This window comes from Glycine soja, chromosome 13, assembly GCF_004193775.1.
Source record: "Glycine soja cultivar W05 chromosome 13, ASM419377v2, whole genome shotgun sequence".
NCBI classification, from domain to species: domain Eukaryota; kingdom Viridiplantae; phylum Streptophyta; class Magnoliopsida; order Fabales; family Fabaceae; genus Glycine; species Glycine soja.
This window is the reverse complement of record NC_041014.1, coordinates 15460867-15488200: the sequence shown is the minus strand read 5'-3', so window position 1 is coordinate 15488200 and position 27334 is coordinate 15460867. Positions and strand designations below refer to the sequence as shown.

General features: G+C 34.8%; 1 protein-coding gene across 1 annotated transcript; it reads right to left on the bottom strand.

Moving 5' to 3' along the window:
* Window positions 1–1100: 1100 nt before the first annotated feature.
* LOC114380780 (sister chromatid cohesion protein SCC2-like) lies at window positions 1101–21214 on the bottom strand. The gene is made up of 28 exons (XM_028339829.1): window positions 20748–21214; window positions 19155–19264; window positions 18638–18774; window positions 18461–18551; window positions 18060–18316; window positions 17237–17344; window positions 16878–16989; window positions 16481–16577; window positions 16191–16377; window positions 15631–16062; window positions 15023–15531; window positions 14738–14948; window positions 9798–9848; window positions 9518–9676; window positions 9216–9383; window positions 8617–8916; window positions 8382–8534; window positions 5945–6114; window positions 5409–5517; window positions 4249–4410; window positions 4066–4170; window positions 3729–3962; window positions 3078–3211; window positions 2708–2998; window positions 2212–2632; window positions 1902–1994; window positions 1643–1768; window positions 1101–1559 (listed from the first exon to the last, which is right to left on the bottom strand). Exons 1-28 carry the CDS (start codon window positions 20999–21001, stop codon window positions 1326–1328), a joined length of 5415 nt encoding a protein of 1804 aa, XP_028195630.1. The 5' UTR covers window positions 21002–21214; the 3' UTR covers window positions 1101–1325.
* Between the last annotated feature and the right edge of the window lie 6120 nt (window positions 21215–27334).

The window sequence follows — 27334 nt, the reverse complement described above, 5'->3', positions numbered from 1 at the left end:
ATATATATATATATATATATATATATATTAAATTAGAGTAAGCAACACTCCCCTATCTGAATAAATACTTAAATTACATTGTCCTATCATAAAAATTTATGCCCCTTCCCCCGTGATTTATGCGTCACACTTTAGTTCATTTCGATCTAAACAAGCATTTTAAAAATATTTTCTTAGAATGATTATCAACGTCATCAATGCTACTTTCAAACCCTTGCTATTAATTTCAAAAATTTAAAGTTAAAATAAGAATCTTGAATAAAGTTTTAGTAGGTAATAATAAGGATATTTAAATCTTTATTTCATCTTTCTAAGCTATAAAATTACTAATAAGGTATCTATTTAGCCTAACAACTAATATTAACTATTAAGCTCCGAGAACATGTTTGGAAACATGTTAATTTTCTTGTGTAATTTTTTTTAAGATAATTTCATATTTTATAAATGTCATCCATCTAAAAGAGAAACATTCCACAACCGCACCTCGAAGTGGTAAGATTTTCCTCGTGGATACATACTGTTGATGTGAATCTTCACATGCGCTTTTTCATTTTCTATTTCAAGGTAAAAATATCATTTCTGCACTTTAAAAACGAAGTAAATTATCATCTAGTCGTGACCGTGTTTTCAAATTACAAATAAATCGGTTGAGTGTTTGACTATTTTTTAAGGTACAGTACAGAATATAGTTTCAATCATTATTTTTTATAACTTACTTTTACCTTTTGTTCCACCACTCATCTTTTCTAATGCATCTTATAAAATTTGTACATGTTATATACGAGTATGAAGTATCATTATTTCCGTCATAGGCAACTTAATTCGTAGCAAACCAAGCTACAGATAACAACTTTTGTGCTATGGGAGCTAAACCAGAAGAAAACAATCAAATTTGATATTAGATAAAAAAACTTCGTACCCCATTGCCCAGAGGCTCTTCGCTATGCGAAGGTATGGGGGAGGGATATTGTATGCAGCCTTACCCTTGCATATGCAAAGAGGCTGTTTCCGGATTCGAACCCATGACCAACAAGTCACCAAGGCACAACTTTACCGCTGCACCAGGGCTCGCCCTCAAATTTGATATTAGATAGCTAAGATAAATTTTCACCAACAAAAGAATGAAGCCACTATATTATAATGCAAATTACAAAAGGAAACAGAAAAAAAATATTGTAATCTAAAAAGGCAAGGAGTATTCCAGGCCCGTGCTTCCCTGCATTCTGTTTCCTTTACCCCTATTCTGTTGGCTCTCATCCTACTCTGTATTTTTTTTCTTCCTATTTAATGTACAAGTTAGCCTATCTATCATGTACTTACATCAATCAATATTGCCTTGAGTTTCTAAGGCTACTCCTGCGGCCACTAAAACTTATCTTGTGCATGTCACTTCCACCAGTATAATCCCCATCATCATCCCCATCATCGTACCCACCTGCCACGTATACAGGTTTCCGAACTTGAACTCTTCTTGGTGTGGCTGTAGGTCGCTTTCGTTTTATATTTGCAGTGTAATGTGAATAGTCCACAGTGTCTTCCCTCAAAGCATGTTTAAATTCCTGGTGCAGCAAATGAGAAAAAATGGCTAAAGAAACTCGCAATTGAATCAGGTGCGTCAAATCAAAGCTCAGAGCCACAATACCTGATATCTTTGTATCAATTCTTGCGGACTTGTAGGCAAACTGAACTGTGAATCACCGATATTAAAAGCAATATTCTGTCTGGAGATAACCTCTCCAGGTTTCGGTTGTTCGGTAGGAGAATAAGCCTAAACAAGTGGGAGCACATTCCAAAGAGTGAACTGTTAGTTTTCTGTTCCATAATATTCTAGTCAAGGACTCAAGGATACACAATATTTAACTCTAGGTTAAGTGATAATAACATGGGTTATATAATTTTACCTGACAACGGGCATCATCAAGACTATACATGATTTTCAGGTGTCTCTTGAGCTTCAAAAGAAGCTGCAATGCAATTGCTGATAAACAATCGGCCTGTACAAGCATAGGTAATAAAATGAATGACTACATGTGAATGAATACAATAACAACTAATCCAAAAGTGCATCTTCTAATATTCGGAGTATTAGGAAAATATTTGATGTTTGACATTCTCACTTTGAGCGGGACATTCCATTAACAAAACTTTAAATGATCTTCCTCACAAACAAATCATAACTGACAAAATGAATGACTGCAGGTTCCAAAATACCTGAACTTTCTCCAGATCATCATTTGAGAAGGAAAAAGGATCTGTGTAACCTGCAGAATGCAGCTTTGCTTCTGAGCTACCCATATACGATAAAGGATAATCTGGCAGTTGATGATTTGATCCATTTAAATCCAGGGTTCTCATGTCATTGGAATTTGGCTGAACATCTACATTTTGCTGAAATGTTCCATTCAAATCCAATGACATTACTTGGCTTGTAACAGTAGGCTCATCTGGCCCCTGTTGATACATTCCATTCCCATAAGGTGAGTTATGACGTGAAATGCTTGAACTCCAGGCTTTAAAGTTTGCTTCTAGTGGTCCGGCCCTTACTTGAACTACTCGATTGATAGCATAGATTAAATAAAGGGGCTCATCAGGTGAAATGAATGGCAGCAATGCTAGGACTTCTGTGCAGTATCTGCAGAAAAAATCAACTAAAAGGTCATTTATGAACCCATATAAGAAACAAAGAATAGGAACAGATAGAACTTACATTAAGAAAGCTATTACTAATTTATTCCATCTTGGATTATCAAATTTCCGCACGATTGAGGACAAAAATTTGTTCCTTGATACCCGATTCCCTCGGATGAGCTTGTAAATTCGAGAAACCCCAAGTTTAGCTTGAGCAAGTGACCCAGCCTCAGGCTTCCCTTTTCCAGAAGTAGGGATCTTAGATTGAATCTTATGATCAACATTTTCAGAACTTCCACAAATAGATTGCATAAACATAAATGACATTTGAAGTCCATCACCCAAGCGGCTTTCAAAAAATGCAGGGTACCTGAAAAGATGCTTTAATTAGCTAAAGCAACCAAGTTCACATGTACTAGATCACCAAAACTATACATAGGAAAATATACTTGTCATTCATATTCATCAGAAGATGATGAGCCAACTTTGAATTCGACTCCAGAGGATCTGTTTCAAGGGCTATAAGGTATGGAACACAGGTGATTGGATGAACAAGACCTTGGCGCAGCACAACTTCAACAATCTGCAGTATTAAAAAACCTTTTATTCTAAATATTCGAAAACAAAAGAAAACTAGACCGTTTTCACTGGAATGTGTAGGTCCTGATTGTCTTAGTGTTGCAACATATTCAAACGGAACTTGGGCCACAACAATAATTTTTTGCTTTCAGAAAAAAGTACATTAGAAGTCACGCTTCTCCATTTGGATGCCTAGACAATGCCAATACAAGCAGGCACTTAACCTCCCAAAGAAAATAAGCTTCAAAACGATAGATAATTTAAACCACAATCCAAGAGACTAACTTGCAACAGCAAGATTCACCTTTAAACTCCTCCGAAAAGCATCTACATAATACCCTTTACCTCACTCCATCAATCCAAAAGATTTGGAGGAATAGAAACTATCATAAATACAATACACACACGCATGCACTCTTCTGTTTATTAACTCTTATTGATTCAAAGACATGATTTTAATTGTTCTTCGGCATTTGGCTCAAGAGTGTTGAATCTGATAAAAATAGAAGCTAGATTCTGACCTTCAGGGCTGATTGACGAACTTGTTCACTGAAATCCAAACATCTGCCCAAAATATTATCCCAATACAACTGAACTATACCCCCACATATGTTTGTATCCCCAGCACCAGCAGCAACAGGTACACTATGCCCAGCTCCAACTGAATAACCAGCAACATTTTCATCATTTTTATCTGTTCCCATTTGGCTTTCAGCTTCTAGAAGATACTCGAACATGTTTTGCAATCCTTGAATCTGATTACCAGAAAGATTTAGTATACACAGAATATAAATATAAATATAAATAAATATATATAAATATATATATATATATATATATCAAGACAAAATATATTACCTTAATGCGAGTATCAGACGCAGAGGATAATGTTTCCTCCAGTATTTTTCCAACATCATTTTCCAACATATATTCAGGCTTAGCAATTAGAACAAATCCTAGTGCCTACAAGAGTTAAAATAAAATATTAACAGACTTCAAGATGAAACCAGGATAAGAACTAAGTTAACAAATAAATCTTACCTGCAGTGATCTAACCTTGACAACAAAATCCTCCACAGAGAGATACTTCATAAACAATCTGACACTGCGTCCAACATCAATGAGTTTACTACTGGAGCTTGCTAACAATTGATTGCCATAACGGATAAGCAACCCAAGACAGAAGAGAGATCGTCCAACTTTCTGTAAATAGCAGGGAACAGCAAATTTTTATTTTACATCCCATATAAAAATAAAACAACCTTCATCATCAAGCTAAATAAAAGATAAGTATAAACACTCCACAACACCAAATTACATAATAATGTTCATGTCCAAGCTAAATATTCAAAACTATAGTTCTCTACACGAGCTATAATCCACAAGAAATAACAACTTTCCTTGACACTAATGTATATATCAGATGTATAGTCCACATAACAAGAGTTCATAATACATAAACTACCTCATGCATCATTTAGCAAAATCCTACAAACTTTTAAGAAACAATAAATTGAGTACTGAAATTAACTCCATTTGATGTAAATACAAAAAAATGAAGTAGGTCAATGTTAGCTAAAGGCGAGAAGATTGTCCAAGTCATAGGAGTATTTTGACCATATTCCAAGCCTAAGAGGAACAACTTACCCCCCACTGGATACGTGGAATGTAAAGTTTGGAAGACTACTAGACTAGTCTAAAAGGTGGGTTATGGGCCCTGACTCAACCCTACAAAACCGGCTTGTAAGGTGAGGGTTGCCCCCCACTTATATATTTTAATTTGGTCATTTCTCTAGTCAATGTGGGACTAAGCCACCACCCTCAAGGCCGCACTTCAGGCAACACCCAAAGAGGCTGCAACTAAGGCGGGCTAAGGGGTGTCTGCAATTAATGCAGCTTTTCCAACAACTACACATTTACTTGTGACCCACATTAAGACTGGATAGGCTTTTTAAAAAAAAAAACTAGTCCCCCCCCCCCCCCAAACCAGGTCTTACTCCTACAAGGAAAACATTACCTAGTCGATGTGAAACACTTAAACAAGAAAATTTGAAACAAAAACAAAGCTACTCAATGATTTCCGCATACAATTTCAGGTTTTCAATAAGTTGAAAAACATTGCTAGGAATTGCAGGTGAATAAAATCCAATAGCAGATGTACTAATCAAAACATAAATTTTAACATGAATCTTGCAATAAACCTGTTTGTTATCAACTGCCTGAGTATCCAAACATTTGAAGAAGAACTGAATAAGTTGTTCAACTACAGCAGCCCCTTTTCCAGACATCTTACTCACAGAGCAGAGGCATCTGATAAAGAAAAAATAATAAGATCCATAAGTAGGTGAAAGGTCAAGCAATTTCCCTTCTGTTAAAGGGGAGAAAAACAAATTTTCTACTAATACTAATCCACAAAAGTAACACATAATATAATTACATACTAGAATCTTAGATGCAGTTCAAGGTTTTCAGAAACATTTCATAAAGTACAATCAAAAAATTTCTGTTCAAAGAAACATGCTTTTGCTCAGGTAGTTATGTATTACATAAGAAAAATATTTAGATATTCTCACATTATGCATAAAAAATTTATGCAGCAACTATAAACTGTTAACCATCAGGAAAATTTAAGAACTCCACATCACATGAATCTATCAGTTGGTCATTTCCAGGATAAAGAACAGAAGTAAAATAACAGAGCTAACGGAAGAAAACAATGGTAAGAAACCATAAGTACTTGATACAGGCATGGACAACTGTCAAGAAAGAATGCCGGACAATCATCTGTTTCAAATCTTGCTCGAGTTCCCCAACAATACTCGGAGGCAACTTCCCAAGCATGGGAAGCACAGCATCAATTATGAATAGTATACTCTCAAGTAGCTGTGCAACCATGCGATTGTCAACCTGAAAACAAGATATGGTGCACTTTTGTCATTTTGGGATTCTACTTTCTTGTAGGCCAAAAAGTAAACAGAGAGAAATATAATGAAATATCAGAGACCAAAACCTACAGGACCAATAGATCAAGAGTCAAGACCAAAGCAGAAACAGTGCCTAATAGAATTGTGCTCAAGTGTGCATGTAATAAATATAAAAATTAGTTTATATAGTACATGCACACACCTATTGGAAGTCTTAAATGTGACAGTAAGAGGGAGGGGGCAAGGGGGACGGGATTTATACACCTTGTCCCAGCCCAGCACCCTGCCACAACAATTTCTTTTTACCTAGAATAAAATATTCTTAAAAATTTTAAAGCAATACCTCATGACAATTCAATCATAGATTCGGAATATATTAAAATGACAGGCTTGGGAGGGTTTGGATAGGTATAAATTATCTAAAACCCAAACTTGGGTTAAGTTGTGGGTTTGAGATCCACAATCTAACCCAACACACATGCTTACATTTTCATCGTTGACGAAATGACATCATTTTGCAGCCAGATACCATCTTGAGCCAGGGTTTAGCGGGAGAAAATTATCTTCTATCTATAAAAGGGATATTAGACTGATGGGGTAAAATCTGATTTGGCAGTCACAATTCTGCATTGGAGTTATTAGGCAGTTATTTTTATATTAATTTCAGAATAGGCATTTACAGATTATGATGTGAGTCAAGTGGCAGTTATAGTGATATAGAAAATGTTACAAACTTGTTAAAAAAGGATTAAGGTGTCAAATTGTTGTTCCTTGTGTTTTGAAGAATGAGATTCCTTGTTAGGGGCAAACACTGTGGGGGGTGGGGGGGCCATATGTTTGTACTCAAATTTGGATTGAAAACCATCTTTCTATCTTTATTCTGTATTCAGTGGGTTTATTTTGTGTCCAACATTGACTGATAGCATTCATGGATCTCAAATTATATAACTGTGACAACTGGTATGCAAAATTATGCTTGTGACAAAAGAAAATTTTATCTTAGACAAAATAAATATAAAAAAAAGTTAGGATTACATATCAGTGAAATTTCAGGTGGCATATCGAGATTTTTATTATTATTTTAATAACAGTTATAAGATATATAAATAAACAGTATATCTGCATAACCAGAAAGGATTAGAGGAGTTGGTGATAGACAGCAACCCCCTGTTGAACAGGTTTATGTGAGACAAAAATTAGAAGTGGCAGAGGATCCTAACCTCTGGTCTAGTCAGAAGATATTGGGAAAAACCCAAGTTAGAGTATATACGTGAGGGGCAACCCTCACCCCTTGAGCTAGCTTTTGGGGTTGAGTTAGGCCTAAACTCACATTCTAAGAATCTAAGATGGTATCAAAGTATATTCAATATTATTCAAAAGGGTCACCCACCATTGTTATCCACGCACCAAGTCCGAGAAGTGCTAGGCATGAGGGGGTGTATTGGGAAAGACCCAAGTTCCACATCGGCTAAAAATAAAGTCAAGTTAGAGTATATAAGTGAGGGGCAACCCTCACCCCTTGAGCTAGCTTTTGGGGTCGAGTTAGGTCTAAACTCACATTCTAAGAATCTAAGAGAAGACTTGGCCCATTAACTAACTACTAGTCAATTTGACTTTGGATGGGGTCAAAATAATAAATAGGAAGGAAAAGGGGAACAGGGAGGGTGGGAGCATATATATTGCAGATTGTAAAGACATTTGGGGTAGAGTCCTGGATCTATTGAACATCCAAGGGAGGTTTATTGTATCACTGAACTTCTGTTAATTCTCCTGCCTAACCCTGATTCTATTACCTCATTGATATCAGATTTGGATATGGGAATTCCATCAATAAAAGCAGTGTTATTAAAACCGGACTGGTGATCGACCCGGTCAAGGTTTTGAGTTGGTGGGTCACTAATTGAACCGCATGAATTGGTATATTATTAAATATATAATCTTATATTACAGATATAGTATAAAAATAATTTTTATCAACTAATTATTAAGTCACATTAGGTAAATTTAATTTTGAGCTACCCATGCAACATGGGTTAGATTCCCATTCCCAAACAAGATTCTCACTCTCACCCTTTTAAGCTAAGTTCATGTGCCTCACAATCAAAAAGATGGTTACATGTCACAACACGGACATGGCACAGAAAAGCTGAACATTACCTTTCAGTACATATATGGAACTAATTAAAGCAATAAAAGAACATTACAGGATCATAATTACTCTAAAGTTAGTCAATATATAAAAGTGATAACCTGACTCTTCAGATATGGCTGCAATGTAACAACAAATTGGGAAGGGTTTGAAGCTGGTGCACAGAGAGTTGGGTCCACAAGACAAAATGCATGCAAGACTAACACATATGGAAGTGCACCCACTTCCACTCCATCATTGTTCATTTCGTCAACCTGATTATTAACAAAAACTGTCATTTATATATCAATGTAGCCAAGCATAGAAGTTAGTGGCATAAACAAAATACTACCATACCTGCAACATCTTCTCCAGCAAGCATTTGCACATCAATTCACAACGCTTACGCACTATTGCAAGGGACACTGGATTTACCCCAACAGCTTTTGCAGATTGTGGCAAAAAATCAAGTGACAAATTGCGCTTTATTACACTTACAAGAAGTTGATTATTGGGCATTCCTCTCAACATTTCAACAATTTGCTCTGTTTTCTTAACTATCTCAAGTGGAACAGTACTACCATCCCCAAAGACCTGAGTTTGTGATGCAGGAGGCTCCTCAAACCAAAACTCACTAAATGTTTTGCAAACAAGGTCCTGCAAAACCAACGCATAACAGAGAACACTCTTAGCAACTGAAGAGAGTGAGAGTGTTGATAAACAAATTAACGAACATATCATAGGCTTAACATCAAATACGTAGTTTACATCCAATGACTAATGATTTACATGGCATGATGGAACTAACCATTTAAAGAGTACAAATGAAAGTCATAAATATTATCATCACCAATGCTATAAAACAAGACCATGTTAGGAAGCATGTTAATCTTCAAACATAATTATAATTTACATAGTAACATATCTTAGAGGTTCAAGCAATAGTTTTAAAATACCTGGATGCTTGCTTCATCATCACTAACACGTGAAATTATCTCTGTGCAAGCTCTTGTAAATCCAGAGAAGTTGGCATTTGAAGTGCACATATCTCGAATGATTTTGATAGCTCGTTTCCGAACACTTACTCCAGTATCTTTGATTCTCTCTGCAATCTTCTCAAAATACTACAATACACAATTGAGAAAACTATTTTAACAACCCATCAACCCAAAGCAAGAAGCATCTCCATACCAATGAAGTTTATAAGAAAGGACCAGTTTTGTTATTGACCATTAAGGAAAGATCCAGTGACACATACCTTAAAACCCACACCTGGATGCGAAGCAATATGCCTACCAACAAGTTCCAATGCTGCTTCTCTAACAGATATCGCAGAATCACAAAACCTTCCTTCAACAGCTGATTGTACTCGCTTATCACCCAATACCTCTGGATCAGCCTCTACAATAATACTAACCTGCTCATTATATTAAATGAAAGTCAGAAGAAATTAATTTGGTGCAAAGAAACTATTATAAGCATCCCATTTCCCTGGAAAGCAGGAAACTTCAAAAAAAAAAAAAGCATTTTAAACTTACTGCTTTTAAAGCCTTAGCCCTAATAACTGGAGAGTTCTCCATCAAGCTTGCCTGTACACATCATAAGAAAAAATTAGGAAAGTACTTTTAGACTTAGTGAACAGAAAAGGAGAGAGAAAAATATAGAGAAAGGGAACTGATATTATTGAATCTAAAAGTTGGTTACAAAGAAGTATTTATAGGCCTCTAGACCTTCAGCCTAAGTACAAAACAGAATAACAGAATAGGAGGAAAATTCTGTTAGTAGACTAATAGCCTAATACTGGTGAGGGGTTGTTAGCAAAAGCTAACAGCCCTTGCAAACTGTTTTCACAGTTATTTACATATACTCTAATACCCCCCCCCCCCCCCTCTCAAACTCAAGGGGAAGAGTTTTCAGAGGAAAAACTCTTCACATTGAGTTTGCCCCCGAGAACTTCAAATCTTGCTGAAGAAAAAGGCTTGGTCAATACATCAACCCACTGATCTAAAGTTGGGATATGCAAGACTGAAAGTTGCTTAGCCAGAACCTTTTCCCTAACAAAGAAGACAACTATTTCCGTATGTTTCGTGCGACTGTGGAACACTGGATTATGAGAAATGGATACAACACATTGATTATCACAATAAAGAACAGGAGTAGTGAAGGAAACTCGCAATTCTGTTAAAAGAGTCTGAATCCAAGTCAATTCAGTAAAAGTTTGAGCCAAGCTACGATATTCAACTTCAGTACTGAGCCTGGCTGTGACTTTCTGCTTGCAAGACCACCAAGATATCAAGTTTGGACCAAGAAAGATGGCAGCCCCTGAGGTGGAACGCCTATCATCCACATCAGATGCCCAATCAGCATCACAGAATGCATAAAAAGCCAAAGGTTCCGCAATAGAAGCAGACTAAAGAGGTACCCCATGAGACAAGGTACCCTTCAGATATCTCAAGATCCTTTTAACCACTGTCCAATGAGAGTCCAGAGGACTAGCCATAAATTGACAAACTTTATTAACAGCAAAACAGATTTCAGGTCTAGTGAGAGTAGCATACTGTAGAGCACCCACTACTGACCTGTAGAGAGTTGGGTCATGAAACAAATCAGCACCATGTCTGGACAGTTTACAGTTAGAAACCATGGGAGAGGAAATAGAATAGGCTTCAGCCATGTGAGTTTTGTGAAGTAAATCACAAATATATTTGCTCTGAGTCATTAATATAGAATTATTAGGAAGGTATTTGATCTCTAGTCCCAAAAAATAATCCAAATGACATAGCTGCTTAAGAGAGAAGACAGTATTTAGTTTGGAAGTTAGCTGCTGAATAAGAGAGGCAGAACTGTCTGTGATGATGATATCATCCACATAGACTAAGAGATAGACAGTATGCTCCTGATGTGTGTAGATGAACATAGAAAAATCACGTTTGCTTCCCACAAGCCCAAACTGAAGTAGAGTAGATTTTAACCTGTTAGACCACTGCCTTGGGGCTTGTTTTAAGCCATAGAGAGCCTTGTTAAGCTTGCAGACTAGGCATTTATCTGCAACCTCAAAACCAGGAGGCTGAGTCACAAATACATATTCCTCAAGAAACCCATTAAGAAAAGCATTGTTGACATCAAGCTGAAATAACTCCCACCCTTGAGAAAGAGCAAGAGTGAGAACAACACGAATTGTGACAGGCTTGAGCACAGGAGAAAATGTCTCAAGAAAGTCCAAACCATGAACCTGATGAAAACCCTTAGCAACCAACCTGGCTTTGAACTTGTTGATAGAACCATCAGCATTTTCTATTACTCTGAAAACCCATTTGCATCCAATAGCTTGGGTTCAGAATGAGCAAGGAACAATGAAGGATGCAGTCTAGAATTATGAATTCCAGACTTGGACCTAGTTTGCATAGGATGTGAGTATTAACAGGAATTGAAGTTGGTGCTGGTACAAACTCACTATGAGACCTTGCATTTCATGATTGAGGATGGACAGAAGTAGACTCAGATGAGGGTTGACTGGAGACATTAGAAAAACCAGAAGGAATAGAGGGAGCAAAGGGTGAGTGAGAGGAAGATAGTTGAGAAGGTTGGGGTGTAGGAGCTACAGATGGAGTAGACAGGTTAGGATCAAGATTGAAATAGGAATCAAGGTTTTGTACTGAGCTAGAAGAGAGAAATAGATCAAAATAAGGAAATCTCAGCTCATTGAACAAAACATCTTTGGAAATATAAATTCTGCCAGTTGAAGACAAACATTTGAAACCTTTATGAGATGAGGAGTACCCCAAACAGACACTCTTGAGAACGAAAATTAAGTTTTTGAGTATGATAAGGTCTAAACAAGGAAAAAAAGGCACAGCCAAAAGTTTTAAGGAATTGGAAATCAGGATCCTTGTTGAAAAGAGTGACAAAGGGAATAGCAAAGTTGAGGGAAGTGGTAGGAAGTCTATTAATTAGATAGAAAACAGTAGTAACAGCATAGTCCCAAAACTATAAGGGTAAAGATGCATGATGTAACAAGGTAAGGCCCAGATCAACTATATGTCTGTGTTTTCTTTCAACCACACCATTTTGATGATGAGTGTGGGGACAAATTAGTCTGTGAGAAATACCATACGAGGTTAGGAGAGCAGAAAAGGGTCTGTACTCAACCCCCAATCAGACTAAACACTTTTAATTTTAGTATTAAGCTGCAATTCAACCATGGATTTAAAAGCTTGAAAAACATAAGTAGTTTCAGCCTTAGTTTTAATAGGAAATATCCAAGTATATCTGGAAAAGGCATCAATAAAGGATACATAATACTTGAAAACAGAATAGTAAGTTAAATGAGATGGTCCCCACAGATCTGTAAAAAAAAGTTCTAGGGGAGAGTAAACAGAAGTAGAAGAATGAGATGGTAGCCTGTGAGACATTCCCAAGCAACAAGAAGCACAAAAGTCTGAAAAAAATTTATTAGATGAAGAAATATTACACTGGTTGAAGACTAGCTTCATTACATGACTATTGGGATGGCCTAACCTAGCATGCCAAAGACTAACAGTGCTAGGAGGAGAAATAACAGAACTGGAAGCTACACTAGAATTTTTATTAACAGTAGGAGTTGTGAATGAAGTAGAAGAGGAGGTTGACATCAGCTGAGGAGAGTTATCTTGAAGATTGATGTTATGAAAAAAATAGAGACCATCAGCACCAACAACACCCTGAAGAAGGACCTTATTGGTCGCCTGAGATTTCAAAAGACATAAGTAAGGATGAGATTCAAAGAAAACAAAGTTATCTTTAGCAAACTGACTCACACTTAACAAATTTTTTGAAATTTAAGGAACATGTAATAACTTGTGAAGTTTGAAAGTTATGTGAGAGTCATTAGGAGACACAAAAGAGAAGGAACCAGCAGTAGAGACACTTAAACCTTCACCATTTCCTATGAAGATTGGGTCAAGTCCATCAAAGTGTGCAAACTGTTTGACATGTTGTGATTCACCACCAGTCACAGGGAAGCTAGCTCCAGAATCTGAAATCCAGGTTGAACTAGCTTGACCATTGCCATGAGAGGACGAGTTTGTAAGCATAGCACTAGGTTGATTGGATGGTTGAGCAACAGTCTTGGAATTAGGATTAATCCAAGTGTTTGAAGATCTAGTCAAACCAGACGAATAAGGAATTGGTTGAAGTGTGACAGGATCAAAGAAAGTAAGTGACTCATGGGGTTGAAAGTTCAAGTCAGACTGAACATGACAAGCATTTATAGTATGTCCATATTTGAGACAGATTTGGCACTGGAAGTTGGCAAATCGGCCACCACCACGACCCCTGCCGGAACCACTGCGGCCAACACCGCGCTCAGAAGGATTGCCACGACCACCATTGTCGTGGCCGTATGCTCCCCTAGAGCCACCAGAATCACCAGATTTATATGAATTTGAGTGCGAATAACCTTGAGCGTAATTCAAAGATGGAGAACTGAGCACTTGAGTATCTCTGTTGTAGCAAACAAGACGAATCTCATGTCCATAAAGCAGAGCTTCAATCTCAGCGATGGATGGAGTGTGTTTCTTGCTTTCGATCACCGGCACGTAATCAGACGGCAGACCTTCCAGGAGTGCGTCAATGTATTCCTCATGGCGAACCGAAACTCCAACATCGGCAAGTTCATTGACGTAGCCTTTGATCTTACGAAGATATTCATCCATTGATTTACCTTCGAGCGAAATTGCACGCATCGCAGTTCGAAGCTGGCGTGCAGGTGATTTGGTGTGAAGGTTGAAATGCTCGTGAATCTTCTCCCAAACGCAATAGGAGTGATTCGAGCCAAGAACACGTGAGAGAATAGACTTTGAAAGAGTGGATTGGAGCTAGACAAGGAGCATTTGGTCCTAAACTTCCCAAGCTTCATACTCCAGATTCACGTGATCTGCAATTCAATCATCTTCCGTGGGATATCAAGGTGGAACAATTGGATTCACGACAAACCGCTGCAGTTTGTGTGATTTGATTACTGGTTCGACATGTTGTCGCCAGTGTAGGTAGTTGGAATCGTTGAGCTTCTCGGCGATGGAGGTCGGAAACGAGTGCAAGACGAAACTCTGAGAAGTGGAAGCCATGGATGTTGAAGAAGGATCTAGAAAATTCAAAGAGAAGAACTTCTACAAAAAAATTGGCTCTAGATACCATTTTAGACTTAGTGAACAGAAAAAGAGAGAGAAAAATATAGAGAAAGGGAACTGATATTATTGAATCTGTTGGTTACAAAGTTAGTTACAAAGAAGTATTTGTAGGCCACTAGACCTTCAGCCTAAGTACAAAACAGAATAATAAAATAGGAGGGAAATTTGGTTAGCAAACTAATAGCCAAATACTAGTGAGGAGCTGTTAGCAAAAGCTAACAGCCCTTGCAAATTGTTTCCACAGTTATTTACAGATACTCTAATAAGTACAATTTTTTGACAAATTGAGGAGAGGAAGAATATCAACAGACCAGAAGCGTGTGAAGAATTTTATCAAATCCTCGGCAAAATGAACTGTTTTGGCCTAAAGCTGAAGTAATCTTCTTGATTGAATCCCTAGTCAATATAGAAGACACAGTACCAGAATCTCGTACTATGATTTTTGATTTCATTCTAGCAAGGTAGTAACTGGACTTCTGCTGACAATTTGAATCATCTTTGTACCACAAGCAGAGATAAAACCTGCACATCAAACACATGCATTACTTTTGCATATATCTAAAATGTCAATTAGAAGACCTGTCATGAGTACAAACCAGCAGATGAAAAGATGCAGATCATCAGCAGAGGTAACGTCTTGAAGGTAATTCAGAAGCAACTGTTGAACAATCTCTTGCTTAGAAACTTCAGAATCTGTATTGCAATTCTTTTTCACATCATTCTTTTGCTGGGAATTGCAACATGATTGTAATACAAGTAGTTTCTTATGACAGATGCATGTCTGGCAGGACCAGTTTCGACTGGAAACTTCATGTTCTTTAATGCCCAGGCAATCAGCATGAAAAAGCCTCTGGCAACCATGACATATGAACAAATTTTCTACCCTTCCCCCCAAACAGACACAACATGTATCTTTTGGATGATGCTGAGCAGCAGCATCCTGATTAAGTAAATCCTGAAGTATCCAGAATTTTTCCTGGCTACAAACCAAAGCATCGCGCTTCAACCTTGCAGCAATTGTACCAAGAATATCAATTGCCAGGGAACGTGCAGAGACATCCTTAGACTTTGGCCCAGCATTCTGAAGTAGTAGGACACAGAGTACCTGAAACAACTCTCAGAAGTAAACTAATCTGATGCAATTACCAAAATAATATGTACAGATATGCAGATCCTTGCAAGAACACACCCACACATGATCTACCTCTAGAATAGGAGCTGAAGCAGGATATTCAGGTAAATTTAAAGTTGTCAGTAAATCTGTAACAAGATTCTCTATTATGGATTTCAGCTCCGAAGCATCATGAGTCTTCACACTTGCAAACCGCTGAAGTACCCGGCTCCAAAACAGACAGCAGGCTTCTGTCGCTGCCTCGTGGCATTTAATTGGATAACTAGCATCAACAGAGGCTTCTAATACAGCATTACCATTTGAAGCTTTTCTTAAAGCATCAGGGAGGTTAGCACTACAATGAATCAACTGAATCAGCAAAGCAGTAACCATTTGGATCTGCCTTTGCTCTTCCTCGCGTATGTGATAAGACCTTAAAGCTCGTTTTGAATATGGTAATTTCCACAGAAGTTGAACCACTTCATCCATCACATAAGTGCGATGTTGTGTGTATAAATAGAATATCTGTACCAACATATTGGAAAAACAACAATTATATAGAAGCATATGCTCACAATATAGAAGAGCATTAGTACCATCATATGAGCATGAAAGATAACAATCACAGAGCTATAAAGGAGAAGTATCAGTACCGCACTGAGTAAACTGATTGCCTTCAATTGCAAAAGCTGGATATTATCAACCAAAAATGTCGTAATGCTTGTTTTTACAAGTTGTAGTATGCAACTATCTGATAACCTCTCTATTAACAACAAATCTTTGAGTAACCCAAGAATAGTGCACAGCTTCTGAAGAATAGTATTTACAGCAGTAGAGACCCTAACAAAGCAAAGACCAACAAGAAAATAATAAATGTAAATATTAACAGATGCACAAGAAAACCAACTTAAAGGATGTATAATGTGGACAAAAATAATCAGACCTGCTTGATACTGATTTCTTCAACTTCGAAGTCTTGCTAGTACGCCGTTTCTTGCTGGCTGAACCAAATTCAGCATCATTATCTTCATAATCATCAACTGGAAAAAATATAAAGATTAGGAGTTTGAAACCACATTAGAGGAAATAATCCCTTCCCATTCTCTCACTCCATTTCCATGGTCCCCAATGGGCCCTATTATATATTAGCTGTGAACTCAGCCATCCCATGGCGCCCTCAGAAATTGAAATACATCATTAACTACAAACAAATTATAGTCAGAGATACAATTTAAAAGGAAAGTGTTGCACTTCCAGTAGCATTTTCATCCTCCAAAATGTAAAATTAAGAACAGTATAAAAAATGTGTTCTATTCAGCACAAAAACTAAAAAGACTAACCTTCAAATGCAGTGTTTTCACTAGGTCTATGTAGTGCACGGTATGATGGATCACATGCACACATAACATCCATTATTTGATGCCTGGAAAACTCCAGAATTCGCTCAATGATCTGACATGGATAAATTACTCAGACATCACAGATTAATATTTAAAACAAAAAAGGTAACAGCCTGCACAAGTTATGAAAGCCAAATCAATGAAATCATTGATTTCACGCATGTACAACAATGCTTTTCACCTGCTGAAGGAGCTTTTTCTTTTTTATATACTTGCTTTGCCCTAGAAAGATCCTAATAAAATTCTAGTTATCCATATTAATAATATTTGCTTGAAACTATCATAAACATAGAGCGTACCTCTTCTTTATAGAGTTGCTTTGGCATATCAGTATGAGCCATCACTGCTAGTGCAGCATGAATGGACTCCAATGCAATTAAAACAGATGAAACTAATTCTGAATCAGACTGAAACAAAGAACAATAACAAAAAATCACTTAATATAAATTTACCATGTAAATTATGATTTAAAAAACTGCATACAACTACCATGCCTTAATCCAACTAGTGGGGTCAACTACATGGACCAAACATTACGTTGGGCTCTATCAAAAGCCAATTTTTAAATAAATCCATATATAGCAAGGTCATTACTAATGGTTTCTCCAAGTGCTTTCTTCTGTCTTCCCTGACTTCCTTAAATCTAACTACATGATCTTGAAAGGAAAAAAATAGCTTAACATATAATGATATAAAGATTCTGGGTTTAAATATTATGAATAGTTTGCTTGTGAATGGAAATACAAATTGTATATGACAAGGCAATGTAGACATATTTAAATGATAAATCATACTACCATATAGTTAGATTGACCATGACTGTTGAGAATTGAGAATGTGAAGCTTTAGCTATGGAGCTACCAAACTCAAATCTACATAGATATTGGTGGAACCTCACAAGTACTGACATATATACTCTACACACAATTTTTCACCATACAACCTTGTCAAACTTGATCTATGCACCAAAGCTCTTTGGATATTAAGTTTTTGTTTACTACCCAATAGCAAATAGAAACAGATTTTATCAGAAAATTGAAATCATATTCAATGTCAACTAAATCAAACAAGCCTAAAAAAAACACTATAGACTAATACCAAAGAATTGAAAGTTGAACTTACATTATCACATTCCTCAATTGACAGGCCTTCTGCTCTATGTATCTGATGATCTAGAACTTTTAATAGTCTAACTAGGACTTCTACAGGAACCAAATGCAGAAGTTTCTTTTCACGAATAGATGTTATTTCATTGACAAGTAATCTAAGATCTGTAAGAGGCAATGGCAACCATTCTGCTTCATCTCGATCGTCACTATTAAATTCAGATTTGTTGCACAAGTCCTCCAAAAACTCACGAAACCTTTCAATGTAGGCACCTACAAAGATTACAATGCCGGTTGAATATACATGTAAAAACAGCATGTGTGCAATGTGTGCCTGCAGACATGTGCTTACATGCATAGAAACAGAGAACAAACAAAAACAAAAAGTAGGATTTTAGGAACCAAGCATACACTGACCTTGAAGCTCAGCAGAATCAGGTGCTACAGATATTCCATCACCACCTTTCTTTTTTATTTTTGATTTTTTAGAAGACAACGAAGAGATATCCTGCCAAATCATTTTCAAAATTAACAAATGAAAAGAATCAAACATCAATGGCAAATATTAAATATATTATATTTATATATCTATACATTTGTGGAAAAATTATCAAGCTGGCGACTATGTGTTGCATTATAGTCTTTTTGAGTCTCTCTTTGGATAGGAAAACTTGATTCCGGTTGCCTTTTTTCAGATACTGCACTACCATAGATCTGCTCCTTGACAGGACCTGAGAAACTTGACCAATACAATAAACAATAAGCAGAGCACCATTAAATTATTTAATGGAAAGCCATAAGACCAAAGTAAAACATAAACTTTAGGAGGAAAATGTGAACATAGCTATAAGTTTGACATCACAAAACCAAGTTCTAGTTTTATCAAACAAGCAAATCACAGTAAGCATCTTGAAAGTTATAATTGACAGTAATTTGCCAGCATAAAATCAAACTTCATTATATTATGGCAGTTTCTCTTCATAAAAAGATCTCATTCTGACTAAATTTTCCCAAGTGCAAAGGTATCACACCCTCAATCTCTGTCAGATCATTATATAGAACAATATCCACAATGGTGATATTCAGGGCAGAAACCAAGTACTCTGTTTACCTGCAGTGCTGTATTCAAATGCTTCAGGATTGCACCTGATAACTTCGTCATGGAGTTCTAAAGGCTCAACATATATATACGGAACACCTTTGGCTTCACCTCTTAAATTCCTGTAGAAGAAAAAATAAACAAAGTTGCATTAAATTCACTAATAAATCCATTGGTAACAACACAAACAACATTGACAATGATGACAACAACATTATGTATCCCTTTGCTGAAACAACAAGATAAATTTGAACACGTGGAAACAACTTGAATGATGTTGTTTCATTTATAGAAAATGGCATGGCAAATAAAACTCCACGCTGGTTGGTGCAAACTGTGCTCATAAAGTATAGTTACTTATTCTCAACTAAAGCCTCTCAAAGTTTTAAAAGATATTAAATTCAATAATAAATCCATTGGTAACGACACAAACAACATTCACAATGATGACGACAACAATATGCATCCCTTTGCTGGCACACCAAATTTTACCAAAACAAAATTAATTTGGACACAGAAACAGCTTTGAATGAATGTCATTTCATTTATAGCAAACGGCATGGAAAATAAAACTCCATGCTGGTTGGTGCAAACTGTGTTAATAAAGTATAGTTATGTATTCTCAACTAAAACCTCTGCCATAGAGTTTTAAAAGATAAAAAATTAAAAAAATAAAAAGTAAAGTTCTCGCAAACTATAGATTAAACATTAAGCACAAGGTTTATTAGAATAGTCCGCAACCATGATTCCCGCCACAATTCAAGGTTTTTGGAGTGTCAACAACCACAATAGTGGCCGCATTTGTCCATAATTTCCCGCAAATATCAAGGAATGCAACGTGACAAAAGTAAAAACCTTGCCTATGCACTTATTATAATAGCATCCAATATTTATTTACAAGTCCAACATTAATTTGCCAGTGACCTAAACATGCAAACCTCCCGTGAACAGGCAATGAAAATTAAAAAAAAAATGAACTTTTTTAAAGAGAGAGAGAAGTACAATTAACAGTATGTTTGGTATGTCAGAAATAGAGGGAAAATAGAGAGGAGATAGGAAATGGTGCATTTGGTTGTGTGAAAATAAGAGAGGAGAGCACGGTTCATAATCAATAATCAACATTTTTTATTCGTGAAATCATTTGTTTGACAAAAACAATCGATTACGAATGGCTCATAATCGATTATTTAACTTAAAAATTGTATATAAAATATTTATTTATTTATTTCACAATTTCCAATTTCTCTTCAACTAAACGGCACTATTTTCACTCTATTTCTCACTTATTTCCATTCATTATATTTCTCTCTTCTCTATTTCCATCCGCTCTATTGCTCATCTATTTATTTCCTTCCTGCCAAGCACATTGTAAGCAAGTAAGCAATCAACTTCCTAAGTCGCAACTCGCAAATTTAATATGAGGACCAAAAGCCACGTCTCATCACATATGCTACAGTAAATCACACGAAAATCCAAATGCAAGTAACTTTATCTCAGAACTGCGAACTTCAATTTCACGAAAAATTAACAACAATTCAAGCAAAATTTCGAGCCTAATTCAGCATAATGTAGAACGAGGACGAAAGGAGAAGAGAAGAAGCTTACAAGTACGACACATCGGTGTGGCGGAGCAGCTCGGCGATCTTGGCGGACTGAGCGAGCACGTCGACGCGGTTGAGGCGCGCCGGCGAGTCCACGAGGCGGAGGTCCTGATCGGAGGCGCCGCAGAAGACCGGGAGGGACGGCAGCGGGAGGCACGCGGCGAGCTCGGAGTGGACGGTGTTGGAGAGGCCGATTCCGCGGTGGCCGGAGGACGACAGCGCGGCGGCCGAGGCGCCAGAGGTGGCAGGGAAACTCATGGATTTGTTCACGGAAAGGGCATGAAAGCGCGAAGAAACGGTGAAATCTGGGGGGAATTAGGGTTTTCGCGGAAGAAATTTGGGAGAAAGAGGAACGGAGTGAGAGCCCTAGAGGGACAGATTTGGAAGAGAAATTGCGAAGTGAATGGCGGGGAAAAGTGGGTTTGCGAAAAAGTGTCTTGGGAATGATTATCGAGAGAAGGGGCTTCAAAGAGGATTTGGTTTTTATGATGTAAGAAAGAAACCGAGTCCAGTTGTGAAGTTACCTAGATACCCCTACCCTTTGTGCCAAGAAGATTGTCACGAAAGCTAAATAAAAATACAGACACAACGTGAGAGGAGAAGCAATTGGGGGTGGCGAGGCAAAAGGCAAAAGACACCGTGTGTTCAAAATTGAATTTGGATGATATCAATGTTTGAGATATTTTTGGTTAAAATTAATTTTGAAAAATAGTTAATTAAGTTTAGATATTTTTATTTTAAAAGTAAATTAATAGTAAAATTCAGTTTAAAAATTTGATTCAAAGTATAAACTACTTAGAGTTGTTTGAATTTATAATTAATTTTGGATTCAAAATTAACCTTTTTCAATACTAATATAATTTATGAGGGAAAAAAAGTTACTAATTAAGAGTATAAAATAACTTTTCCATGTTTTATATCATTGTTTAATCAAAAATCAAATCATGATGGATGATAAGTTTATTAAATTTTATTTATAATAATCATCTTAAGTCATACTAACAATATTTGTTGTTAATTAATAATATTCAACTATTTTATAGTAACAATACATGATCGTTAAAATCTTTTGAATGATCAGAGGTGAAATCAAATGTTATGTAAAGCGAAGTAGAAATTTTTTGTTAAATATATAATTTGTTTTTTTTCTTGTCAATATTCAAATATTTTTTTATTTTATCAAATTATAAAAATAGGTAAAATCATGTTAATTAAAGTAATTATAATAATATGATTTGAACATTCAAATTGATAAAAGCACAAGTATATATTTTTATTCAAATTGATGAAAAATATTAGTCTTTTTCAAGTTTATAATAGATTCAAATTAAAAAAATCAAGGCATATTTAATTTCATTTCAAAAATAATATATATATATATATATATATATATATATATAATTGATTACTTAAACAATATATATGATTAATATATGAATGACAATTTGAAATTATTAATAATTTATAATATAATTCTCGCTGAGATGGAAATATTTTTTTGTTAATAAAAATGTAAAATTATATTGTTTAATGTTTTGACATAATTAATTAATGTAATTTAATATTCCAAAAATTTTGATTTTAATTTAATGTGATGTGTAATTCATAAATTAATTATAATATAATTTAATATAAATATGTAAAAATGTAATTAGTTATATTCTAATTCAATGTAAAATTATTTAATTAATAATTTAATATTAATGAACTTGTGTATTGTCATCCATGTAACCAATCTCATAGTGAAATAAGAATTTGTTGTTGGTATATTAAGGTAATTATAAGAAGTATAAATTTCATGATTTAAACATTCAAATTGATAAAAACAAACACATGTTTATATCTAAATCAATTGATAATTATAATGTGTGTGTATGCATGTACATGTTTAAATTAAGAAACCTCACAAAAATTATATTGATTTGTATACCATAATTGGTTCATGATTTGAATATCTTTTTTTAAAAAATAATTATTATAAATTATTTATTCCGTAAAAGATGGCTAAGGGAAAAAGATTCAAAGCATTCAATTTAATCTTGCTAGAGAAATAATTGACGTGTGAAGGAAGAGCATAGTGCATTGTGGTTAGGGATTTTAAGGGTAAATAAGAGAAAGAAAGTGGTTGTTGAGCCAATGGGGGAAGAAGATGCTCAAATTGGTGAAAAATATTAAGGAGAATTACTCTTTAAACCAAGATGATTTTCGAATTTTATTCCTCCATGGTCGCACGACTTAGTTTGTCATTCATTCTTGCGATTGTCTTTCGACTTTTCTCCGGACAGACCTGATTTGTCGATTCTGACCAATTTTATCAGTTTGGTTGATTTTTAACCAGCTTTATGTGGGTGAATTGGACCAAACATCAGGTTGATTTATTGGTTTTTTGGTTGAACTGACCGATCCGATTTTAAAAACAATGATTACAACATTTGAGATAACAATGGATAATCTCAGAGGATCTCTTAGTGCATTCTTTTTAAAAACATGGGTAAAAGGTGTACCCTTGCATTTTTTTTTGTTTGGTTAATAACTTTGGATAGTAAAGGATTTTTGTAAAGGTTATGGAAAAGAAATAAAATGTATTAAGTACTTGTTCTTTGATTGTCCAATTTTGTAAAGTATTTGGAGGAAGGTTTTGTGTTGGTAGGCTAATAGTGCAGTTATGCACAATGACATACAACTTGACATTTTCCAATTTAGAGGCTTACAAGAATTTGATGAGGTAAAAGCTTTAAGATGATCCTTTATATGGTTTGCAACAATTTGAAATATTTAGCTAGCACGAAATGCATTGATCTTTAAAAAAAATAATCAATGAGTTAGTTGAATTGATTTAGTTCTTTTCTTGGGAGTGGTATAAAGCTAATGGCGGATTTTGTTACCCTCTTCCTGGTTGGCTTTTAAATCTCAATGTTTTGCCTAGGAATTGTGCAATACCAATCATTTTCTTATCTAGAGCAAAAGAGACATAGGTTGCTTTGGTGTAACCCTTGGTGATTGGGTGCAAGATTGGTGTTAATCATATTAGTTTTGTTGGTTTCACGGTGTTCAAAGTGCTTCAAGTGGTACCTTTTTTTATTCATGCTTGCAATTCAAGTTTGCATGCTGGTGTGCATTTGACTTCAATTAAAGAAAGTAGAAATTATGATGTAAAGGAAGGGTCTTTAGTTAGACTAGTTATTTGTTTTTAGATGTGACAACGCAATGTACTTTGTATGCAAAGGGGTAATCCTTATGTTTTTTTACATATTAATGATATTTGACTTATCAAATAAAATATCAAATTTTGTTATAACGTATTTTTACTACCACATCATTTCTTTCAATTTTGACTATATTGTCAACATCAATATTTTAAGTATTCACAAAGTTTGAAAAATACGAATCAAGATTATTCAATTATGGAGACTTCAAAACTTTAAACAATAAAAAGAACAAGTTTATTTAAATGATTATATAGAATGACAAGGTATCCCTTACATTAGAACTATTTTTGTTGTTAGTATATTATTATTAATATTTGATTTTCTTTTTCGTAATTTGACAAAATTCAGTGTGTCATATCAAGTATTTTGTTGATGGAGAAAACATGTTACAAACCATTACACATTCTTTTGACATTTTTAATTTATACTTTGTTTTTTCTCCATATAATATTATTTTCTTGACAATATAGGAATTATATTTTGTTATAAGAGTTATTTATCCATACAAAGAGTGATACAACCATACTTCCTTTTCAAATGAATAAGTTTTTCTTAAATTGCAAAGACCATTAACGGCGGAAAATGAGATGATCTATTACTTTATCTAACAAGAAGAACCTTTATGCAAAAATAGGATATGAGTATTATAGGCATCATAGATCAATTAAACTTTATCTTAAAGAAAATGATTTTGGATATTATCAGTGGTTGTGATGTATAATACTATATTTGTTATTTGTACCAATTATTAGAGTAAAGGATATAAAAGTGGATTCCAAAAGGCTTTATTGTGCTTGAGGTTTGGGAAATGTATGTATTTAATTTGGTCACTATATCTTCATGATTTGAAAGTTTTGAGTTGGTTTAAGTAAAAAATATATTGATATAACAACAATTGGTTCATATGATTTGAAGCATGAATGCAATAGAAAGTTGGTTTGAAGTTTGAGACTTCCTTACTACAACAATAAAGAAAGAATGCTAGAAAGTATAAAAAAACATGGTTTAAAGCACGAAAACATTAGAAAAATGCTTCCAACCTTCAAGCTTGCTATTAGGTTAAGGGACTACAACAAGAAAAATAAAGTTAGAAACTTAAAAAAAAAGATAGAAAAAGAGAATAAAGTTTAAGAGAGTAAAAAAATTCACCAAAACTAGAATGAAGAAAATGAGCGTCAGAAATGGTACGGTTAAGAAGGATGTTTGTTGTCATGGTGGCTAAGAAAAAAATGAGGACAAGAGATATTAGCTAGAGTTAAGAAAATGGTTGTTGTCGTTGAAACTTTGATGGTGGGTGCACAAAGAAATATATGAGGAGAGAAAGCTTAAATTATAACAAAAAAAAAAAAAAAACAAGTCCAGGTTCTTTCAGGTTATATGTCTCCTCCGAATTATACCATATTTAATAGGTTGTCATTTAATGTAAGATAATACTTTTTCTCTTCTAAATAAATAAATTCAAATTAACTTCTCAAACACTTCTCCCTTTCTTTTTTTTATTCTTCTTTTAGATTCAAATATTTAATAAGTTGCACTTTCAGAGTTGATACCCTAGTGGTTGTTAGTCGAGATAGGAATATAAATCCACCACCTTCATTGCTTAGGCGGCCTCCACCTCCGCCGAGAGGTCTACTACCTCCTCATTTATCCAAGTCATTGTAGGCCGCTGAGGCACCTATAATTGAACAAGAATAAATCATCTTCACTTGTTTATTCCCATCCTCCATGTATCTCTCGAGATAATAGGCACATTATCTCCTTTCTCTCCATTGTCTACTATTTAGATATCACTCACAATACATCTTATGTGAAATAAGCCATAAGAAATGCAAGGTGTGTTGTTTGGAAGAAGCCTCAAAAATGCAAGATGTGTTGTATGGAATACATATACATAGAACCAAATACATAGAGGTTGTTTTCAAGATATTAGTACATATTTCTTGTTTCTTTGTTTTAATTTTTCAGGTATAATATGAGAGAATACTTTTTTTCTTTCTTTATTCACACATTTCACAACTTCTCATACTTTGTTTTACTCTTCTTTAGCAGTGACATCTTTTTGGACTTCTCTCTATTTTGGTCATTAGTGTTGGCAAAACTCCATTTTGGTTTCTCCTAAAGTCTAAAACAATTTTTTTCTCGCCATTTTTCTTCCTTTTTTTCTTTCACATATTTCAACAACTCTCTCTTTCTTTGACTTTTGACATACTAGGCTACAATTTGTAAAAATAAACCAATAAACACACTTTTCATTTTCTATTCTTCCTTTGTATTCAACAAATTTAAGAAAATTCTTACCTTTATCACATCCAAACTCGTTGGTTGTCATCATTGTTATAGAATTCACACTTATCAAATCTCAACTCTCTAAATCTTCAATGTCGAAAGGTGATTTCTATGTTTTTACATTGTCTAAGTATTGACACGGGTGTTTTTTGGGTGGTGGTTAATAGCTTCAACGAGGCATTGGTTTGGTAGTCCAATTCAATCTCACATTCATTTCTAGCATTTTGTCAATCAAATACATTTTGAATTTTTATTTTTTGAATCTAATTTGGAATTTTGATTTGTAGGTGCACATGAATTATCATTAAGCATCCTTTCAAGATCATTTTGAGGAACATTTAGAGAACCACGATAATAATGGTGGGTGTTATCACAATTTTGTTTATTCTTATAATCATTATATAACTCTTAGTTTAAAATTAAAAATTTAGTCTCTCTTTCATTTTCATTTCAAACTTTATTCTCTAAATGTTTTTTATATCAGATTTGAAATGGATTTTAGAAATTCAAGAGATTTGACAACATGTTTAATCATATTGTTGACAATGTGTGTTTAATCATAACATGTTTTTATCTTTGATATAGGAAATTGCGTGGTTAAAACTTTCTGACATGTAAAAGAAGAATATTGTTTAATCCCTCATTCATATTACAAAAATATAATTAAATAATGTCCATATGAAGTTATAAGGTTTAATATGCATGAGTGTGATAGAGAAATTTAACTTAAAGTTTGTGTTTATCATTTATCAAGTATGTGCATCTTGGGTTTTGGTGTATGTATTTAATTTGGTCACTATATCTTCATGATTTGAATGTTTTAATTTTTGTTCCCAAGATGCAAGGAATGAAGACTCCATCTATAACGCAAATATGCTTAGCATAATGGTTATAAAGTACCTTCAAATTGATATAAGTTTGGATTAAACAAACTTCCATTTATAAGGTTGATATTATAACTAAAACTCTTACTTTTAGAAAAATTAAGGGAAGTTATTAGACAAAGTTTTACCTCAAGCTTTCAAAAGTTGCATGGTTGTCATAATTAGCTTGATAATGTTTTCTATTTAACTCAAGTGGAATTTTTGATTTTGAA

Excerpts from the sequence above, each read along its gene's own strand:
- LOC114380780 (XM_028339829.1), bottom strand. The coding sequence starts at position 21,001 with ATGAGTTTCCCTGCCACCTCTGGCGCCTCGGCCGCCGCGCTGTCGTCC. Across the intron at positions 4,411-5,408 it reads AGGCAGTTGATAACAAACAG|AAAGTTGGACGATCTCTCTT; the intron begins GTTTATTGCAAG and ends TGCTATTTACAG. Across the intron at positions 3,963-4,065 it reads CGTCTGATACTCGCATTAAG|ATTCAAGGATTGCAAAACAT; the intron begins GTAATATATTTT and ends TCTGGTAATCAG.